Raw genomic sequence first — 20,648 nt, forward strand, 5'->3', positions numbered from 1 at the left:
AGCATGATGTCCCTTTATTAGTTCCCTTCCTTATTCAAAGATGCTTGACAGTTCACTTGTCATTGGGACCCCAGGCATGCAATATCTACGCGAGGAGAGATAGAGAAAGTGGCCTTAGGGTATGTATGCAGGTCTGACAAATGCTCTAGTTTCAGTGTACATGCCCAAGCCCTTAAAAAGTCTGTTGTCTTCATGGTCCTATTGTGAATTTGTGCTTCTGTATAAGGATTAACAAATAACAAGAAATATCCTCTGTACTCATTGGGATAAATGGCAAGTGTAAAACAGTTTAAACAAAAAATCAGATAAAAATGTAACTCATTGTGCTTGGTTAAAGTCAAAAATCTGTTCCTGGGGGAGCGGGAACAAACTAGTGTAGAATGTCACGGTGAGTGTTCCCCTGCAGACTTCAACGTTACTTTCCCTCCACGGTGCACAGCTGAAGCATCAGTTTGGTGTGAGTCTGTTCCCCTGCACACGCACGTAACATGCAGTAAAGCTGAAGTACTCAGTGTACTTGTGGTGAAATGCGGAAAACGTGCTATACTGGAAAGAAAAGCTTTATCATAGAAGCTAAGTATTCCCTTAAAATAGCAATAATATGCTGTTCATTGCCAGTTTGTGGTAACAGAGCACAGGCCTGCTGGATGTGGTTTACTTTACCTAGGAGCACACTCCAAGAATTAGGGTAGGCGGGAGATTCTGCAAGGCAATTAATTAGCTGTTGAAACTACTGCAGCACAGGAGGCGTTACTGTTACAACAAAAAAAAATGTGGGCTGACATGGGGATGAGGAAATATCCATGAATAAAGAACAGTTGTTCACTGATGAGTAAGGGTCTTACGTAGTCAGGTTTTAGGGGGAGCTGTATACCCTGTGACTTAAAGAGTCTTTGACCTAACAAGTATATAAAGAGAATGCATTGGCCAGTGATGGAGGGAGTTGGCAGACCAGGGTTGAATGACTCTGAAGTTGGATAGATGAATGAGATATTCTGACTGAGTGGCAGCAAACAGTGCTGGAGATGAATGGGCTTGATGTAATGCATTGTGTGTGTGCCTAACTTGAGAGCTGAATTAGGAGAGTATAGTGGGGTTACCTGGTTTCCTTGATAAGCGTGCAGAAAATGTGTGTCTTAAGAAGATATGTGCGTATTTCCAGTGCCCTGCAAAGCTGGAAGAATGAGCTTAAGAATGAAACCTGTGTTATCAGCTAGGATGCACATTATGGTTCATTCTTACCATTCTTGGCTTGTATGTTTCTGCAGTGATTGACTGATAGGCACTGATTCTGCACTGATTGACCTCTCCTTTCACACTTCTTCCTAGAGGTTTTTATACACATGTACCTGTTAACATAGGTTAACACAGCAAAAACAACTGACTCTCCATGTAGCAGAGTTCTGGGTTCTGTTCAAAATGTTGCCTTGGGTTAAGTGCTCCTATTTGAGAAGCACACAGTGATCCTTTTATTATTTTTTGCTAAGGTGTGCCTTTAGAACTGTGACTGATGACCTCTTTTCTCCTTCAGTGCTGTATGCTTTGCATATGTGAATCAGTGCCCTGTATATTAAGATTTTCCAAGTTGTTGCTTTTAGGTGGGCTGAGTTACATGGAGATGAGTTTCTGGTAGTAAATGAAGCTGCCATTTACTAGGAACAGTGCTGCAGTAGTTCTGGATTTTAAATAATGGGAAAGCTTTTAGCCTGGGAAATTTTTATACATTTGTAAGCTTTTCTTTTCAGCCTTATGTTCCTCTTTTGCTTCACTCTACCTATATTCTTTCAGGCGTAGTAACACATCACCTTAGTCTGTTGTTAAAGATATTTCTAAGACTTACTTCCTTGAACCAGACATATTTATCATAAAGCTTATGCTTATTGAGTGCAGAAGGAAAGTTAAAACAATGCTTTACTTCTACCTAGAAAACCATGAAAGCGAGAATCATAGAATCACAGAATTGTAGGGGTTGGAAGGGACCTCAAGAGATCATCGGGTCCAACCCCCCTGCCAAAGCAGTTCCCTAGGACTTATCACTCAGATAGGTGTCCAGACAGGTCTTGAATATCTCCAGAGATGGAGACTCCACCAGCTCCCTGGGCAGCCTGTCCCAGGGCTCTGTCACCCTCACTGTGAAAAAGTTCTTCCACATGTTGGTGCGGAACTTCCTGTGCTCCAACTTGCAGCCATTGCCCCTTGTCCTGTCCCCACAGACCACTGAAAAGGGGCTGGCTGGTTCCCCCTGTATCCCCTGCTTCAGATAATTATAAACTTTAATTAGGTCCCCCGTTAGTCTTCTCAAGGCTGAACCGTCCCAACTTACTCAGCCTTTCCTCATAGTGGAAATGCTCCAGGCCCTTAATTGTCTTCGTAGCCCTTCTCTGGACTCTCTCCAGGAGATCCCGGTCCTTTTTATACCAGGGAGCCCAGAACTGGACACAATACTCCAGGTGGGGCCTGACCAGGGCAGAGTAGAGGGGGAGGATCATCTCCTTTGACCTGCTGCCTACACTCCTCCGGATGCACCCCAGGATCCCATGGGGATCCCGGGTTTTTACCCATTTTCTGTAAAACCTACAATTACCCTCACCCATGTCTTATACCTGCCCACCACCTTTTTACTCTTAAAATGTTATAATTTGCAGGATAACGTGTGAATCTAGAGACTAAAGCATTTTTATTCTGTTGTGATCCAATGTGTCATAACCTCTCCCTCCCTCCTCCCACTCCAACCAGTTTGATAAGATTATTTATAGGGTTTATGGAAGTCTTTTTTATAATACAGTGCTTTTGTTTAAAAAGCAAAGAAAAAACCCACAATCCCTCTATCAAGAACAACTATGCACAATAATAAAAGGGCAGTTGAGTGGCCTGAAGATCCTTAAAGGTGACTGCATTTCTTCATGCACCACTTCTAACATGATTTAGAGCCCCTTATAGATAGGTAAAGAACAAGATGCTGAAACTTTCAGATTTCTTATGAGCTTTGTTTTATAATTATCTGTCGTGAGTTTGACTGTAATTTGCAGTTGGTTGTGATACAAACTAGGTGGAAGTTAAGGGAAGGTCTTCAATGGACTGTGCTGCATTTTGGAAGGCTGATATCTCTATTTTAAAGTGATGAGGACTTCCATAATTGGTAGAAGGGTTATCAGTCCAGCTTGTTTTTCCACCTCCACTGGAAATGTTCTTCCCAGAGAGTCCTACCTTGTATGCTGTGCTTGCCCCACTCTCACATGAAGCTGGTCGTGAGGCTAGCCCACAAGCCTTGTAAATCAAGTGGGAACAAGCATAATCCTACTAGCTGTTGTGGTAACTGAAGGTAAATGTGGGCATTTTTAATACTCTGCCTCGTGCAGTCAGTAAATGCAAATATGTAACACATGAGGAGTGAACATAATAGCTTTTGAAGTTTAGCCAGGATAACTGCTCATATATGAGATGGAGCACTGTTGTTGACAAGCCACTGCAGACGAGATTTTTAGCTTAGAGTTATTTTCTTTCTAATAGTTAAAAATACCTCTCAGTAGGACTCCAGGAAGGCTAAGCAGCTGAAGTAATCAAGGAAAGATTACCCTTTAACCACTGGCCTTGCTTCTGTTATCTAGACTACTGGCATGGTGATAACCATCTGACAACATAAACATCTGATACTGTTCTGATGCCAGTCTGTTGGAATGTTGTGACTCAACCACATCCCTGGGCAGCCTGTTCCAGGCCCTGACAACTCTTGCAGTAAAAATTTTTTTTCTAATGTCCAATCTAAACTTGCCCTGGCACAGCTTCATGCCATTTCCCCTTGTCCTATCTCCTGTCACCTGGCTGAAGAGACCATCACCCACCACTCTACAGCCTCCTGTAAGGTAGTTGTAGGTGGTGATAAGGTCTCCCCTCAGCCTCCTCTTCTCTAAGCTAAACAGCCCCAGCTCCCTCAGCCATTCCTCATAGGATTTGCCCTCCAGCCCCTTCACCAGCCTGGTTGCCCTTCTCTGCACTTGCTCAAGGACCTCAATGTCCTTCTTATGGTGGGGAGCTCAGAACTGGACACAGTACTTGAGGTGTGGCCTCACCAGTGCCAAGTACAGGGGCACAATCACCTCGCTGGACCTACTGGCCACACTGGTTTTGATACAAGCCAGAATGCCATTGGCCTTCTTGACCAGCTGGGCACACTGCTGGCTCATATTCAGCCTGCAGTCAACCAACACCCCCAGGTCCTTCTCTTCCTGACAGCTCTCCAGCCAGTCTCCCCCAAGCCTGTAGTGCTGCCTGGGGTTGTTATGTCCCATCTGCAGGACTCTGCACTCGGTCATGTTAAACTTCATCCCACTGGTCTCAGCCCATCGGTCCAGTCTGTTCAGATCCCTCTGAAGAGCCTCCCTACCCTCAGGCAGAGCAACACTTCCTCCCAGATTAGTGTCATCTGTAAACTCACTGAGGGGCATTCAATCCCTTCATCGAGGTCATTGATAAAGATGTTGAACAAGACTGGACCCAGGACTGAGCCCTGGGGGATGCCACTCGTGACCGGCCTCCAGCTGGATTTTGCTCTATTTACCACAACCCTTTGGGCCCGTCCATCCAGCCAGTTTTTAACCCAGCTGAGGGTCCATCTGTCCAGGCCAGCGGGAGTCAGTTTCTCAGTCAGAATGCTGTAAGAAACCATGTCAAAGGCCTTGCTGAAGTCCAGGGAGACCACATCCACAGCCTTCCCCTTGTCCATTAAGCGGGTCACCTTGTCATAGAAGGTGATCAGGTTAGTTTGACAGGATCTACCTTTTGTAAACCCATGTTGACTGGGCCTGATCCCCTGGCCATCACACATGTGTTGCATCATAGCTCCCAAGATGACCCTCTCCATGATCTTCCCCAGGACTGAGGTGAGACTGACAGGCCTGTAGTTCCCCGGATCCTCCTTCCGGAAGTTCTTATATATGAGTGTAACATCTGCCAGCCTCCAGTCGAGTGGAACTTCCCCAGTCTGCCAGGATTGCTGATAGATGATGGAAAGGGGTTTGGCTAGCACATCTGACAGTCCTCTCAGCACCCTCAGGTGGATCCCATCTGGCCCCATTGATTTGTAGGTGTCTAACTAGCCAAGTAGATACCAACAAGTCAATATTTATATATTTATGAAGCTCTGACAAAACTTTAAGCTAAACTACAAGAATAAAAACAAATGATGTGACTTCTAGGAAGACTTGGATCCTGATACTTTACACTGTAAAAGACACCTTTTAAGTTAATAACTCTAAAAAACTGTTACATTAATCGAGGCAGCTGTAAAGTACAGTTGTGAAGCTAATAAACTAAATAACTTTTTGCTGATTACTTCACTTAGTTTTCATCTCTTAGATTCTAATTATTTGCTTTAAGCTTTCTTCCTGTCCATTAGCTTCACTTCTCCACGCTGTCATCCAGCATCTGCTGGGAATTCAATACATAAAGCATTTCAGCCTATTTAAGAAAAGCATCCAGTTTTCCTGAGATACCTGTTTGCAGCTTTCTGAAAACTATATTAACTTAGTAGAAATTACAGGTTTCATGAGTTTATGAATACTAATTACATGAATGTGTTAATATCATAGATGATAAGGCCTTCTCATTAGTATGACAGGTAAAAACTGTACTAAATTTTAAGGTTTTCACCCATCCAAGAGGTAGACATTCTCTTTCATTGTCTACATGGCTATGTCAAGTAGGAAAGGCACATGCAGAAAGAAACTGCCTGTACTTCAATGAATGTTTTACAGTGCATTGAAACGGTCACGTGCAGTTCCTGGCTCCGTTGCCTCCTGCAGTGAAGCCGTGGGGCTCAGAGTGCCTGGTTTACAGATGGTCTCTTAGAAGGCAGAGATTCTGCCCAGTGATTCCCATTTATTTTTATTTTCAGGAATTGCAAATTAAGAAAAAGAATTTGAATGTAAAAATTTGGTAAATTCTGGAGTAGTATGAACTCTTGTCTGCATTCCAAAGTGTGTTTCATTTCAGTGGAAATCTTCATGGATTTTTAGCATCATTTAAGAGGTTTGGAAGATACTTTGATTTAATGTCCTTTTTTACCTTCAAACTTGTTTGATGCATCTAGTTTGCTTATAGTGTCTTCACTGAAAGGCCACACATGAAGTTTCTAGTCAGTGAAAAAGGGTTAAATAAGTGTTTGAAGTATGGGTGCTTAAAAGTATTTTAGTTTTCAAAGTTGTGCCATAAAAACAGAACCTCAGCAGTATCTTTTCAAAGATGTGCTAGGTATATTCATATTAAATTGATAAAATAAAAAACTGGCTGAATTTGGACCCTGACATTTAACCCTTTTAATGGAGTTTTCAAAAGTGACTATCAACATTTTATTATTTATTTGCTTTAGTTCTAGTTACTATCACACTGGCTTTCGTGGTAGCAAAGCTGGATTTTTAAAAGCGTCTTATCTGTAGTTTTAGAAGAAATGTATTAATTTTAGGGTAAGTCAGTGCTTGCCAGCAAGTTGCTCAGGTCGATACATACGTATGTCAAGGCAGAACCACTTAAGTACCATGGACTTCAGTCTGAAATCCCTATCCATATTTTAATCTTGAATAAAAACTGTTCTTCTGTGTAGAAACCTATTTGTGCATTGATGCTCTATGAGCGTGCTGTATAATAATCAAGGTGAAATGTCTGTAATGCAGGCAGTTACACTGCATGCCAGATTTTACCTTGGCTTCTGTCAGATACTTCAGATTATAGAATGGATGTGTGCGGGAGGTGTAGCCTTTTGTCTTTTTCTACCAAAGTGTCTGGTTCAGCCCTCCTGCTGGTTTAGATGAAGGGCATGGTTTGGATTCCTACAGTTACGGTTCCATGACTGGGATGTGTGGGAGATGTGCTTGATCAACGCATACTCAAAGTTGGAAATTATTGTAAGAGTTTAAATGACAACAAGAAATGAAAATAACTTCTTATAGAAATCCTAAGCTCTTTAAAGGGGAATACCTAATTCTCAGAGATCTTTTTTGCATATACAGACAATAATAACTGTCAGAGGAGTATCTGAAAAATTGCTATTTATAGCGGTTATTAAGGTGACTACAGACTGAGGACTACTGGGGATCCTTGTTGTTCACTTATTCTTATGAAGAAGGGAGGATAAAACAATTACATAATCATAGAATGTATTGGTTTGGAAGGGACCTGTAAAGGTCATCTAGTCCAACCCCTCTGCAGTAAGCAGGGACATCTTCACTAGATCAGGTTGCTCAGAGCCCCATCAAGCCATATCTCCAGAGATGGGATCTCCACTACTTCTTTGGGCAACCTGTTCCAGTGATCTACAACCCTCATACTGAAGAACTGTTTCCTAATATCCAACCTAAATCTCCCCTTTTCTAGTTTAAAACCTTTACCCATTGTCCTATTGCTACATGCCTTCTTGAACAGTTCTTCCCCAGCTTGCTCATAGGCACCTTTCAGGTATTGGAAGGCTACTATAAGGTCCCCCTGGAGCCTTCTCTTCTCCAAGCTGAACAACCCCAACTCTCTCAGTCCATCCTCGTAGGAGAGGTGTTCCAGCTCTTTGATCATTTTTGTGGCCCTTCTCTGGACATGCTCCAACAGGTCCATGTCCTTCTTGTGTTAAGGGCTCCAAAGCTGGATGCAGTACTCCTGCTGGGGTTCCACCAGAGCGGAGCAGAGGGGCAGAATCACCTCTCTCGATCTGGTGGCCACACTTCTTTTGCTGCAGCCCAGGATGCAGGTGGCCTTCCAGGCTGCAGATGCACATTTCTGGCTCATGTCCAGCTTCTCATCCCCTAGTACCCCAAGTTCTTTCCCTCAGGGCTGCTTTCCAGCATGTCATCTATTAACCTGTATGGATAATGAGGATTGTCCTGACCCAGGTGCAGGACCCTGCATTTGGGTTTGCTGAACCTTGCGAGGTTCACCTCGGCCAACTTCTCCAGTCTGCCCATGTCTCTCTGGCATCCCATCCCTCCGGCATGTTAACCTCACTGCCCAGTGCTGTGTCATCAGTGAACTTGCTGAGGGTGCACGCAATCCTACTGTCAGTATCCTTAATAAAGACATTAAACAGCACCAGTCCCTCTACACACCCTTGAGGAACAGCACGTCTCACTGTCTTCCATCTGGATGTCAAGCTATTGTCCACTGCCCTCTGGATCATAGAATCATAGAATGGTCTGGGTTGGAAGGGACCCCAAGGATCACAGAGCTCCAACCCCCCTGCCACAGGCAGGGACACCAACCTCCAGGCCTGGATCTACACAAGGCTGCCCAGGGCCCCATCCAACCTTGCCCTGAACACCTCCAGGGACGGGGAATCTACTACTTCTCTGGGCAGCCTGTTCCAGCACCTCACCACTCTCTGTAAAAAACTTCCCCCTAATATCTAATCTAAACCTTCCCTCCTTTAGCTTTAGTCCATTCCCCCTTGTCCTGCCATTATCTGCTCTTTTAAAAAGTTGAATCCCGTCCTGCTTATAAGCTCCCTTCAGGTACTGGAAGGCTGCAATGAGGTCCCCCCGCAGCCTTCTCTTCTCCACGCTGGATGCAACCACACAGCCTTATCCCCTGAACAGTCCGCCCATCGAATCCACATCTCTCCAATTTACTCCATTGCTGCAGGAATATTCCAAACCCGCTTTTTTTGGTGGGAGTAGATGCGTAAGCTGTTTCTAATGACACTCTTAACACTGACTTGGGCAACCAATACAGCTTTGTGCCCGTGGAGATCCCAGATTGGTCTGTTGGCTCCGCTCGTGCCTATGCTCTGTTCCTCAGACCCTGCCCGCAAAGTCACAGCCCCCGCGTGTATCTTAACGCCTGATTCGGTGTGATTCCGTGTGATTGCCATGTGTGTGTCACAAGAGGTCTGCCGCGGTCCCGGTTTGCAAGGGCCGCTGTCTGCCGTGAGCCGGGGCGGCGGGCGGGGTCCCGTTCGGCTGCCCGTGGCGGCCCCTGCAGGCGGCTCTGCCGCTGGCGCCGGGCCTGGCTTCGCCGGCAGGGCCTCCGCGGGAGCGGCCGGTGTCACTCCTGGGGAGGCAGGGGTGCTGCGGGGGTCCTGTTCCACCTTGCGTCAGCAAGGATAACTGCAACTGACTATTTCCCCCCCCACACCCCGTGTGGTTTTGTAAAGCAGCTACGAAACCGCTTGTTTCCTAAGCGTTACTGAAGTGGTGATTCACACAATAGTGGATTCGTTTAACCGCTCTAACTGAAGGAAAAGAATTAGTTCGTGAGTCGGTTTTCCTATTTGTTTTCAGCAGCAGGCACGCAAGATGATGGTGCACCAGCAGGAAGGATTAGGAAGTTAAGTGTTGGGCAGTATGACAACGATGTCCCTGGGCAGCCACCGTATAACAGGTGTGGATGGATGAAACCTCCTGCTACTGACCAGGCTGTAAATCCAGGATCACCGATTCCTGTGGGGGAGACCAAGGAGGTAAACAATGAAGCATCGTTTATTGAAGGAAAGGGCCGATATGGAGACTGTGTTTGTGTTTAGTGTCCAAAATCAATGTGAAGCAGCTGGGCAGTTGTATCATGGCAGTACGAGGATCAAATGACTGCAGTTATCTCAGAAATGCAACTCAGTGTTTAAAGATGACCTGCTCTTGTCTCTGTGTGTTTGCATGTTTTTAGTGTTCCAAGAGCTGTCTGTTGGAACAGTGGATCAGGTGATATGAAACCTTATGTAACTATAGGAAAATGTCCCAATGTTTTTTAGGGCTAAGTGGGAAATTTCTCACTGCAGTTCTGCTTTTCTCTGTCCATTTAGATGGCTGCTGCATGTTACCACGATGAAATAGATGGAGGAATCTTCTCCCCAACAAAAAATGGAAATGAAAGTGTCCCATCCACACCAGCTTTTCCTCTCTCACCAGAGACATCATATGGTAAGGAAATGTCTTATCCGTTCGTACTTATTAATCTTAATAACACTATTAAAATTTTAGCTGTTACTGAATAGGCATTCAGTGCTTCTCGTTCTCTCCTAGTGAAAACACCTCCACTATACCATCAACGGATTCTTTCCAGCCAAAAGGCCAGCAGTCCATCTGAATTGTACAGAACCAGACCTGGTAAGATACCCCTACTTTTTAAATAATTTGAAACTGAATTGCATATAGAGGCAACTAACACAACAGTGGTTATTTCACTGTAAATAGGACATACAGCTGGTGAATTCAGAAATATTCATGTTGGAGAAATATAATTTAGCAGTATTATTTTAATCATATTAAAAATGTGAACAATGAAGAATTACTTCAGAAATATTTAATGCCATTAATTGCCAACAGGGAGTGCTATGTTAATGTTCTGTGTCCAGAATCAGTGTGGAGCAATTAGGCATCATGGCAGTAAGAGGAAATGCAGCTTAGTGTTTGAGGCTATCCCACTGTTGTTCTCTGCATGTGTTTGCATACTTTTGGTGTTCCGTGATCTCACTGCTTATATTTGTTATCAAAAGAGCACTGTCAGGAGACTTAGTTGCCTTGTGATCTTTACTACGTTTTCCTCCATCTGAGGAAAACGGGATGATATCCATGATGCCATCTTGCCTGGCAAGTGAAGCTGACAGTAGAGCTTGACAGTAGCTATGCTTGTGTCAATGAGATCCTTAATTAATATTCTGGAGGTTTTTGCCACAATACAGTTTTTAAATGTGCAAGCATGGAAAAGTAGTTGGTAATAGATGATTACGTCATTAACTACTTAATGTGATATAGCTATGAATTTTATTAATGAAGGATTCTTCTTTGAGGCCTTATACTCTTTGCTGTTAAAAATAGCAGCAGCACTGTTGTTAGCAGTCACTTTTTCTGTGCAAAGGTTATTTTAAAATAAGGTTTTTAAAGAAAAGTGTTTCATGTGACTGCATCAGAAAGTGCTGTACACAGGAAGCCAACGTAATTTATTTAAAACCTGAATAAAAATCACACATTCATTTAAATAGAAGATGTTCATTAGAAGATATTCAAATGATAATTCATGTGTATATGTTATTTTATTGCTGAGGCTATGACTGTCTTCTTAGGCAGGATCTTGATAATACAGTTTCCAATAAATTTGAGCATGGATTTTGTTGCAGTAGTAGTCATTATATTGTGTTTTAACTTTGGGGAAAAGAAACCCAACCAGCCTTCTTACTTAATTTGCCTTACTTAATAAATATCAAACGCAAATAATGCTCTGACTTGTCTGTCCCAGTGTGGAGCCAGGAGTTGGACTCATTGATACTCAGGGGTCCCTTCCAAGTGAGGATATTCTATGATTCTATTCTATCAATAACATCAACACAGAATGAAATTATCTTTTGTAATAAAATAATCTTCTACCTAGTTCAAGACATCTCTTTATGTTTCAGTTGCTGTAGCTTTGCCCTTTACTCTCTGAACTCTTAAATAATTCCTGGTAGATATCCTCCTGAGGGCAGCTTCAGCAAATCAGTTACAGGTTGGTAAAGTTGAGTTCATCTACGGAACATCTTGTTGTTAAATGGTTTCTGTTACTTTTGCGAAGAGTTAGGACTCGCCCTGGAAAATTTTGTGGCTCTCAATGTATTTATTTTGTTGGTGATTCTCCTGCTTAATTTGAAATGCTGGGTTTAGATACTCAGTTAATGGCACTGAAAATAATTACTCTAGCTTAGACCAGAGCAGGCAGTTCTCCCTTTCAGTGCTCCCTTTAAAACAATGCTTGAGGTACACTGAATGCTACAGGCTAAGCACTCATCCTTTTGTTTTTTGCTGCAGACATACCGTATTTTGACACTAAGGTTAAAGGTATGCAAGGTGACTCAGGTAGAAAACATGCAATACACTGTGAGAGAGCACCTCTAAGAAATTTTAGGTGGGTGACTTTCCCACCAGTCCACAGAAAAAATCTATTGCCAGAGGCAATATTGTTTTTTCCTTTTTTGCCATTTCCTTTCACTATTATGCTTCATTTATTGCCTGCATCTACAGTAAGTATTTACTTACTGCATTTATTTGCTTTTTTGTCTTAAGACCTTGGCAAGAAGTGAAGAGGACATCTTATTACTGTAGCTACCAATTCCTAATTCATGGGCAGAGCAAGAACATTTTATGTGTTGAATGAGGACAAGAATCTGAAGACTGAGACTGCTCTAATGCATGTGCAACAAAGATGACTCTAACAAATTGTGCTTTGGAAGAATTCTTAACAGCACAAATTTTGAAGTACTTCCCTATACCATAGTCTTCTTTTAAATGCTTTCATCTATTGTGTTTTGTCAGAAGCTGGGAAAGATACTGACTTCTCCAGAGATTTGAACAGATGGAGACCTTTGGAGTTACGGACTCTGAAGTATTAATTTCTGCCATTAAGATATTGCCCTTTTGTCTCAGTCCAGATCACTCTTGAATTCAGAATTGTTTTGTTCTGTATCTCAGCTTTGATGCTTACATCCATTCCAAGTTAGCATCGAGGATACTGTAACATCTAGCTACCTATTATCTATATACATTGCTGTCTCATTTCCTTCCCACTTACATGTAGATCATAGCTTTCAATGTAGTTAGCACTTACCATATCAAGGGAGAACTACCATGGTTTTAGAAAAGTATACATTTTAAAAGAACAGTACATGGGTTTTTGTATTCTGTATTCAAAATTACAATGATATCTAATCTTTATATATACAAAATGATAAAATTTTCTGTTCTAAATTTCTCTATCTGTAAACTGTGTACCTTGCCTCTTTAATGCATTTAATTCTGATCCTTAAACTGTTGCAGTGAAGGGCACTGTCTTCACTGAAACCTGACAAAATACTTTATAAACGGTGATTTGTTAACCCTAGAAACTTTAATTTTCCTCCCAGGTGGAACCACTTTGTTAGAGAAAGTCAGTCTAGGGTTGTTAGGTATCTGTCTTCCTTTCATTAGCTATGCCCTACATCTTCTTTTTCCCCATGCAGTTCTTTTAAGACACCCAGCCTGCACCAGCTAGAAAGACCAGGATTTCTTTCCAGAGTCTTGTCTTTTCTCAGACAGGACCAAGCTTTAACCTCCCTCAGTCTATGTTCAGGCATGCAGTCCTTTCTTGTTAGTGCTGCTGCCCCAGTGATTGCTTGCTGCCATGGTTTCATTCTCCTTTTCCTCACTTCACATAGCTTGCAAGTAGTATAGCACCCATGGAGTTCATTCTGAATTATCTTTTGAAAGACACCTTGTTTCTTACGACAAACTTGAGCAGTCTATAAATTGGTTAACTTTATAAATACTCCATCAAAAAGCAGGCTCCAGATAGAATGCAGATACAGCTCTCTGAGTAACACAGTAGCCATTTTATATCCCACAGCGGAGTCCCACACATCAGTGAAGGAACAGAAGCACTATTTGTAGGCCATTTTGAAGCATATAAAGGCTCTCTTGTCTCAGGCAGCATACAGCTAATTTAAGTCCCTTTGTGTATAGAAGTAACAAATAAAACCATGGCAAACTCTTTGCCAGAGGACTGAACTCTGGCTAACCACTCCTGCCACTCCACCCCTCCGGCTGGATGTGATGAGCTGCCCCTTCCTCAGCCCTGGCCAAAGGATAGGCAGAGCTTTGCCAAAAATCTGCAGTCATAAACAGGCACTGTCTTGCAGCAGAAAGCAGGGATGTGTGGAACAAGGGAAAATTGTCTATAAATCTTTGTCCATGTAGTGACAAAGAGAAGACATGAAGTCTTGTTTTTCCATCTTTTCTGAACGGCCTAACTTGCATAGTTCAAGCAGAGCATGTAGTGGAACAGTAGTGCTGCTGCTGGTATGAGGAATCTCAGAGCCTTCAAAGGCCTTGATTTTTCATATCCACCGTGGAACTTAGCCTAGGTGCATACAAACTGCATCTTTACTAAAGAATGCCAAAGGCTTATCTTTTCTCCTCATGCTGTATTTGAACTCTTCAAGGCCAGTTAAGGGCATATTTCCACATTTTTTTCTCATATAAAACTGTTTTTATCAGACAGTGACACTGTAATCCTAAATTCCCCCCATTGACTGACATACGCTTACTCTGTTACATCACTTAGTAGAATGACGAGTGTTTCATACATTTCTTGGAAGGCAAAACCATAACTTAACAGATATCCTCATTACTGCATAATTCCATTACTGATTCTAATTTTATGCTGTTACAATTTCATGCTGTTATTCAAGGATTGCAGTTTCTTCGAGTCACGGAGTTGCAAGTGAAATGAAATGTACTGCTTCATTGTTCAATTAAAAAAGTCAAGGTTCTGAACTGAAAACATTTTCAGTGTGTTAGGAGGAACACTTAGTAGCATGTAGCAGAACTTAGCAGCATAGGGAACTGTGATACTAATTTATGAGGGAAAAATTCCCAGTCTATGATGTGCAAAAACTTTCTGCAAAGTATGAAAATGTTTCATATAATATTTAGCTATACCTGCCTTCCTCTTCTCCCTTAACTGTTTATGTAAGGTAAACATAGCCAAAGCAAGAGATAGGCATGGACCTTTTCTAGACGTGTGGTTTATTTGCTTAGAATATCAGTGCATCCACATCAATGGATAGTTATCATAAGTACTGTCCTCCCAGAAACAAAGGTGAATTTTGGTTTTTGCTGTTGTGATCCGTGTTCAGGTTTTTTGGTTGTTTTCTTTTGTTGTTAGTTTTGTGGGTTTATTTGTTTGAAACGTTGAGGCTATTAAAAGCAATAAAAATATGAGTCAACAAATTTGTTTACTTCAAGGGAGATAGACAAGGTCTGTATAGTGTTTTTCATTGTCCTGCTATTGACCTTGACATATTTATCTCATGGCTAAATACAATGTTCTTCTCCACAATATTTTTATAATGAAACAGCTAGTGTTTCTTAGTTATGATAAAATTTACCATGCACATGGAGTCTCCATAGGCTTCAGAAGCAAGTAGGAAAGGACTTGGTTCTCCTGTTTGGATTCTACCAACAGGAACTTAGGTTTCCCAGAAAGAGCACATGGAATACTGTAAAGCATAATCACACATGCTCAGATTCCACTTCTTAACTGTTGTAAACACTGAAGTCAATGTAATGTTCTGTGATCTGTGGCACACTTTTTCCTCCCTGGATGGCTTTCATTAACTCGTTTCTTAACATACCCTTCAACTACGAACATCTAAATCACATTTAGAAGGAGGAGGAGCTTTTTCCATGCAAATCTCTAGCCTATTATAGTATTCATGTGTCAGGAGAGAGGTCCAAGGTCATCTCTTTCTCTTACATGAGTATCAGCCAGACTTGAACCAGGCTTTCCTATGCAAGTCTGAAAATGATGCTGCTTTTGAGCCAAATATCTTTTTTTGGCTTACTTTATATACATTACTATTTAATACGAGTTAGAATAATGGTAGAGCAGGCTTCTCACAGGAAGAAAACTTGAATTAAAATCTGTGGCCTAATTTAGAGGAGGTGTTTTATCCTGGTTTTTGGTGAGGAGAGAACTAATTTGCACAAAAAGCCAGGAGGAGACACAGCCAGGACAGGTGACCCAAAATAACCAAAGGGTTATTCAGTACTATGAGGTCATGCTCTGGATATAATGGTTCAGCTGGTGGCTGGGGCTAAACCACAACAGACCTTTTTTGCACCCAACATGGGGCATGAAGGGTTGAGATACTAAAGTTCAGACCCAAGTGCACTAAAACAAATTGTTATGCGCGTTTCTTATATTAGTTAAATAGTTGCTGGTCACAACAGTCTTCTGTTTGTTCACATGAATGTTACCTAAATCCTTATTCCTTGTAGTGCTTGTGTACCACCTCTGTGAGAGGTCAGGATTCTCAATTTGTTGCACTGCGTACTATTGGCTTATGATATAACATCACTAGTCATGAGGTTAAGGTGCTATTTGTATGTGGCACCATGGACAACATGTCTCAGGATTGATTTATAATTGCACCCAATCTGTGGGGAAGATGGGGGGATTACTTCTCCTGCTCTTTCACCTTCCCATTTCCCTTCAGGCAGGATACAGCAGCTTTTGAGAATTTTGAATATCCTTGGGATGTTCAAGCTAGTATGTTCCTGTTGCCGTGTTTCAAGTCCTGTATAGGGTTACAAAAAATTGTTTTAAGAATACCACCTAGATATTTGCTCTGAGGCTGGATAGTCAGGGGTGGCATGGCATGTGGGAGAATATGGGCAGGTATCTAGAGAACTCTCTCCCCCCAGTGGTTTGGAACTTCCCTCCCAAACAACTATTGGACCCTGATAAAGTGACAGAACATTTGAAAAGGAAGTGCTGTAGCTCTTCCAGAGAGGCACAACTCTGGAAGCACCATCAGGGAGAAGAGAGGAAAAACAGTGACAGGCAGTGTGCCTGCTCAAACCCTGGTGACAGGCATTGCGTCTGAGCCAAAAAAACCAACCCATATCAGTATCAGTCACTGCTATTCAGAAGGAGATACAAACCAAACAATCAGTTTCTTTAATGAGGTATGATGATGAACCAGGGCCACCATGAGAACAAGAGGAAGAGGCAGAACCAGAGATAATCACCCGAATGACCCCTTGACCTGAGTGTGCTGCAAGATATGGAAAAAGACTTCAGCCACTATCCAGGTGATCACATTATCACCTGGCTACTCTGATGCTGGGATAATGGATCGAGTAGTCTGGAATGAGAGAGTAAGGAGCAGCTGGGATCCCCATGTAGGGAAAGGGAGCATTGACAGAGGCAGTGGGAAAAAGACTCAAGCCCTTAGTCTCTGGAGGTGATGTGTCAAGCATGAAGGAAAGGTATCCCTTCAAGGAAGATGATGTATTTCATTCAGGCAAGTCGACCACGATGGAGCAAGGTATCCAGTATCTGAGGAAATCAGTTGTGCAGGAGATGCTGTATTACGATGCAGGCAACTTAGAGTTACCCATAGATCCCAATGAAGTACAATGCACATGACCCATGTGGCAGAAGTTTGTATGGAGCACTCTATTGTCATATGCAAATTCATTGGTAGTAACAGACTGGAATAGTGAAGAGGCACCAACAGTACATAAACTGGCTCACTGACTCTGCCAGTAAAAAGAAAATTTCTAATCCTCCATTATCTTGACTGTGGAGAAACTGTCCTGGAAGGTCCAGCACCTTGATGAGAATATGTCCTATTCCCCACATGTATGGACCAGTATTTTAGCTGTTAGGAAGAACTGCTCCTCTGCTCTGGAGAGAGGATACAGAGGGTACACACCTGTTGTAGTTTTGAGTGGCAGGGTTCAGGTGGAGGAGGGGGGGCTCTGCAGGAGTGGATTCTGCAAGCAGCAGCCAGAAGCTTTCTGCAGGCCTGACAGAGCAAACACCAGCTGGCTCAAGGCCAGAGTCATTGTTGACCAAGGCTGAGTCCATCAGTGATGGTCACAGTGCCTCTGGGAATCACATTTAAGTAAAAAAACCCCAAGCAGCTGCTTTTTGCCACCAGAGAAGAGACTAAGAAGATGTAAGGAACTGTGCAGACACCAGGTGGGGAGGAGGTGCCCCAGGTGCCGGAGAGAAAGATGCCCCTGCACCCCATGGAGCGGCTGTGTCCCCTGCAGCCCATGGAAAAGGCCAAGCCCCACCTGCAGCCTGTGGAGAGGCCCCACACTGGAGCAGGTGGAGACATACAGGAGATGCAGTGACCCGCGTTGGAACAAGCCTCTGCCAGCACTTGGAGCTGGTGGAGAGAGACAGAGACACAGAGATGAGGGTCAGAGAGAGAGATCCACGCCAGAGCAGGTTTGCTGGGGGGGAGGGAGGCCTGTGACTCTGTGGAGTACCAGGCTGGACTAGTTTGGGCCTGAGAGACTGGGAGACATTATATGATTTGTGACTGCACCCCACAGCAGTGACCCACGCTGGGGCAGCTGGTGAAGAGCTGAAGCCCAGTGGGAAAGGACTCATGTTGGAGAAGTTTGTGGAGGACTGTCTCCCTTGGGTGGGACCCCCCACACTGGAGCAGGGGAAGAGTGGGAGGAATGCACCCCCAATCCCCCACCTCCCCGTCCCGGCTAAGATGGAGAACATGTGTGAGGAACTAACCGAAACCCCATTCTCCCAGGCCCTGCCCCTCCTCATGCCACAATGGGGGAGGAAGAAAGTGAGAAATCTTGAATAAAGTTGAGTTTTGACCCTGGGAAGAAGTGAAGGGTGGGGGGAAGGTGCTTTAAGATCTGGTTGCACTTCTCATTACCCATCTCTGGTTTCACTGGGTGTGTAGTGTAGTTGTAATAAATTATAGAGTTTCCTTTATTCCGTGTTGAGTCTGTTTTGCCCATGACGCTGATTGTGGAATGATCTCTCCCTTGTTCTTATCTCAACTCCTAAGCCTCTCGATATCTATTTTCTCCCCTGTCCAGCTGAACAGGGGAGTGACAGAGTGACTTTGGGGGGCATCTGGCCTCCAGCCAGGGTCAAACCACCACAACATTGTTGATCAAAAACACAGCCATTGTTCTGGCTCTATAGTGTCTCATGGATGGTCGCAAACGCCCTGTGAGGAGCAGCTCAGGTAGCCTTCAACTGGCAACATAAGGGTGAATTATTTATAGCTAGTTGGGCACATGACACCTCAGGCTATCAAGGAAGTCACAACATGTAGTTGGGCTCATGATTGAGGGGTGGACTTGACCATGGACACTATCTCACAGGTCATCCATGAATGTGAGACATGCGCTGGCCGTCAAGCAATCCAAGCAGGTCAGGCCCCTCTAGTATGGAGGACTATGGCTGGTATATAAATACGGGGAGGCCTGGCAGATGGATTACGTCATACTCCCAGAAACCTGCCAAGGCAAGTGGTATGTGCTTACAGTGATGGAAATAACCACCGGATGGCTGTAAACATATCCTGTGCCCCATGCTAACACCCAGAATCCTGGGCCTTGAAAATCAAGTCCTTTGCTGACATGGCCCCCCAGAAAAAATTGAATCAGATGATGGGACTCATTTCCAAAACACCCTTGTGGACACCTGGGCCAAAGAGCATGACTCTGTGTGGGTATATCCCCTATCTCGCTCCAGCCTCTGCTAAAATAAAATGATACAATGGACTGCTAAAGACTACAATGAGAGCAATGGATGGTGGGACCTTCAAACATTGGGACAGACATTTAGCAAAGCCCACCTGGTTAGTTAACATTAATGAGTGGGCTTCTGCCAGATGAGCTGATCCTGCCCAATTGAGACTTCCATACAGTGTAGAAGGATATAAAGTCGCCATAGTGCATATGAAGAATATTTTGGGGAAGACCCCATCTGTATTACCCCTGATTTGGGCAAAAGCAAACCCATACGCAGGATTGCTTTGCTTAAAGACCTGGGTGCACTTGGAAGGTGATGCAGAAGGATGGGACAGTATCTCAAGGGGATTTGATTTTAGGTGAGAACAGCCAGACAATTAAATTGTATGATCTTAATTGCTAAATAACCCTGACATTGTACATCATCACTACTACAGTTGCTATATGCTGTGTCAATGATATTCCAGTAAGAATCACCAAAACTAATGAAGGATAAGCACACAAGGGCTATGCCAGGTACACCAACTGCAAGCTCTGGATGCAGCATGCAACAGTCCAGCACTATGCACAATTTCCCCTGCCCTGAAAGACTGTTATGAGAGATGGAGCCTAAAATCATGGATTAAATTAACTTAACAGATGTTTTGAAGGGATCACCCATAAACTAAGGGAATGATATGTGTGTGTGCATGGATGTGTGTGTGTGTGTGTATATATATAAAAGAGGGAAAGTGATGGTGATTAACTGGCAACTGTAGGATTTTGGCATGATGTAGATGGTATAGAATCAAGGCATAGATGATGTCCTGGTTTGCAGCAAAGGTAGTGTTATTTTTCACAAGAAGCTGGGAGGGGACACAGGACAGCTGATTCAAACTAGTCAAAGGGATACTCAATGCCATGATGTCAGGCTCCAGGTATAAAGGAGGAGTGAGGGAACTGGCATGTAGTGCTCAGCTGCTCGCTGGGTAGAAGATAAGGGGAAAACTCTATTAGACTACTTAAAGTTTGAGAGTGTGTAACTTGTGTAAAAATACTCCTCTGGATTGGTATTGTCAGCTTTCTGTATCTTAAAAAACTCCTTTCTGCAGCATTTACTACCTAGCCTTAGGTGACCACGTGAACATGGCTCTTCCAAAGCTTGCATTTCTCAAATCCCAGCTTGTTCCTTGGGACTTTGAATTCTATCCAGCAGCAATACATCTGAAAGTTTAATTGTGCAGTGTGCAGCTTACATACTTCCTGTAGCTCTAGCTGAAAGGTATTTTCTCTTGAAAGAAAGCAGAAGCATTAACTGGTATTTATTTATTCGATTATTTAAGGCATTTTTGTATTTGCCATGCAAGATAACTGACTGTACGTGGAATATGGACCTATTAGGTGAAAAGATGATGGCATTCCCAAAGGTGCTGAACACAGCTTTTCATTATCTTCACTGGTATCCACAAGAGCTTATAGTTTCTAAAATTCAGGCAATAAAATAAACAGTGCAATTTTGGAGTTGTCAATTGGGAAAAAAAATGTTTATATAACCAAAGTTATTACACAGGGAAAAATGTGTTTATAGAAGCCTTCAGTGTTCTAACTTTTGATCACAGTCTCAAAGCAGATGTACTTTTTCAGTTAAATGTCAAATACACCCTG

General features: G+C 43.1%; 1 protein-coding gene across 1 annotated transcript in view; it reads left to right on the forward strand.

Moving 5' to 3' along the window:
* Nucleotides 1-20,648, forward strand: part of TNS3 (tensin 3) — a 101,464-nt gene that overhangs the window by 43,724 nt on the left and 37,092 nt on the right. The window contains exons 13-15 of the mRNA XM_084279904.1: nt 9,258-9,436; nt 9,773-9,890; nt 9,993-10,076. Coding sequence (XP_084136030.1) covers nt 9,258-9,436; nt 9,773-9,890; nt 9,993-10,076 — 381 coding nt within the window. The remainder of the gene's footprint in view (nt 1-9,257; nt 9,437-9,772; nt 9,891-9,992; nt 10,077-20,648) is intronic.

Source organism: Gallinula chloropus, assembly GCF_964237585.1.
Source record: "Gallinula chloropus genome assembly, chromosome: 2".
Lineage (NCBI taxonomy): Eukaryota > Metazoa > Chordata > Aves > Gruiformes > Rallidae > Gallinula > Gallinula chloropus.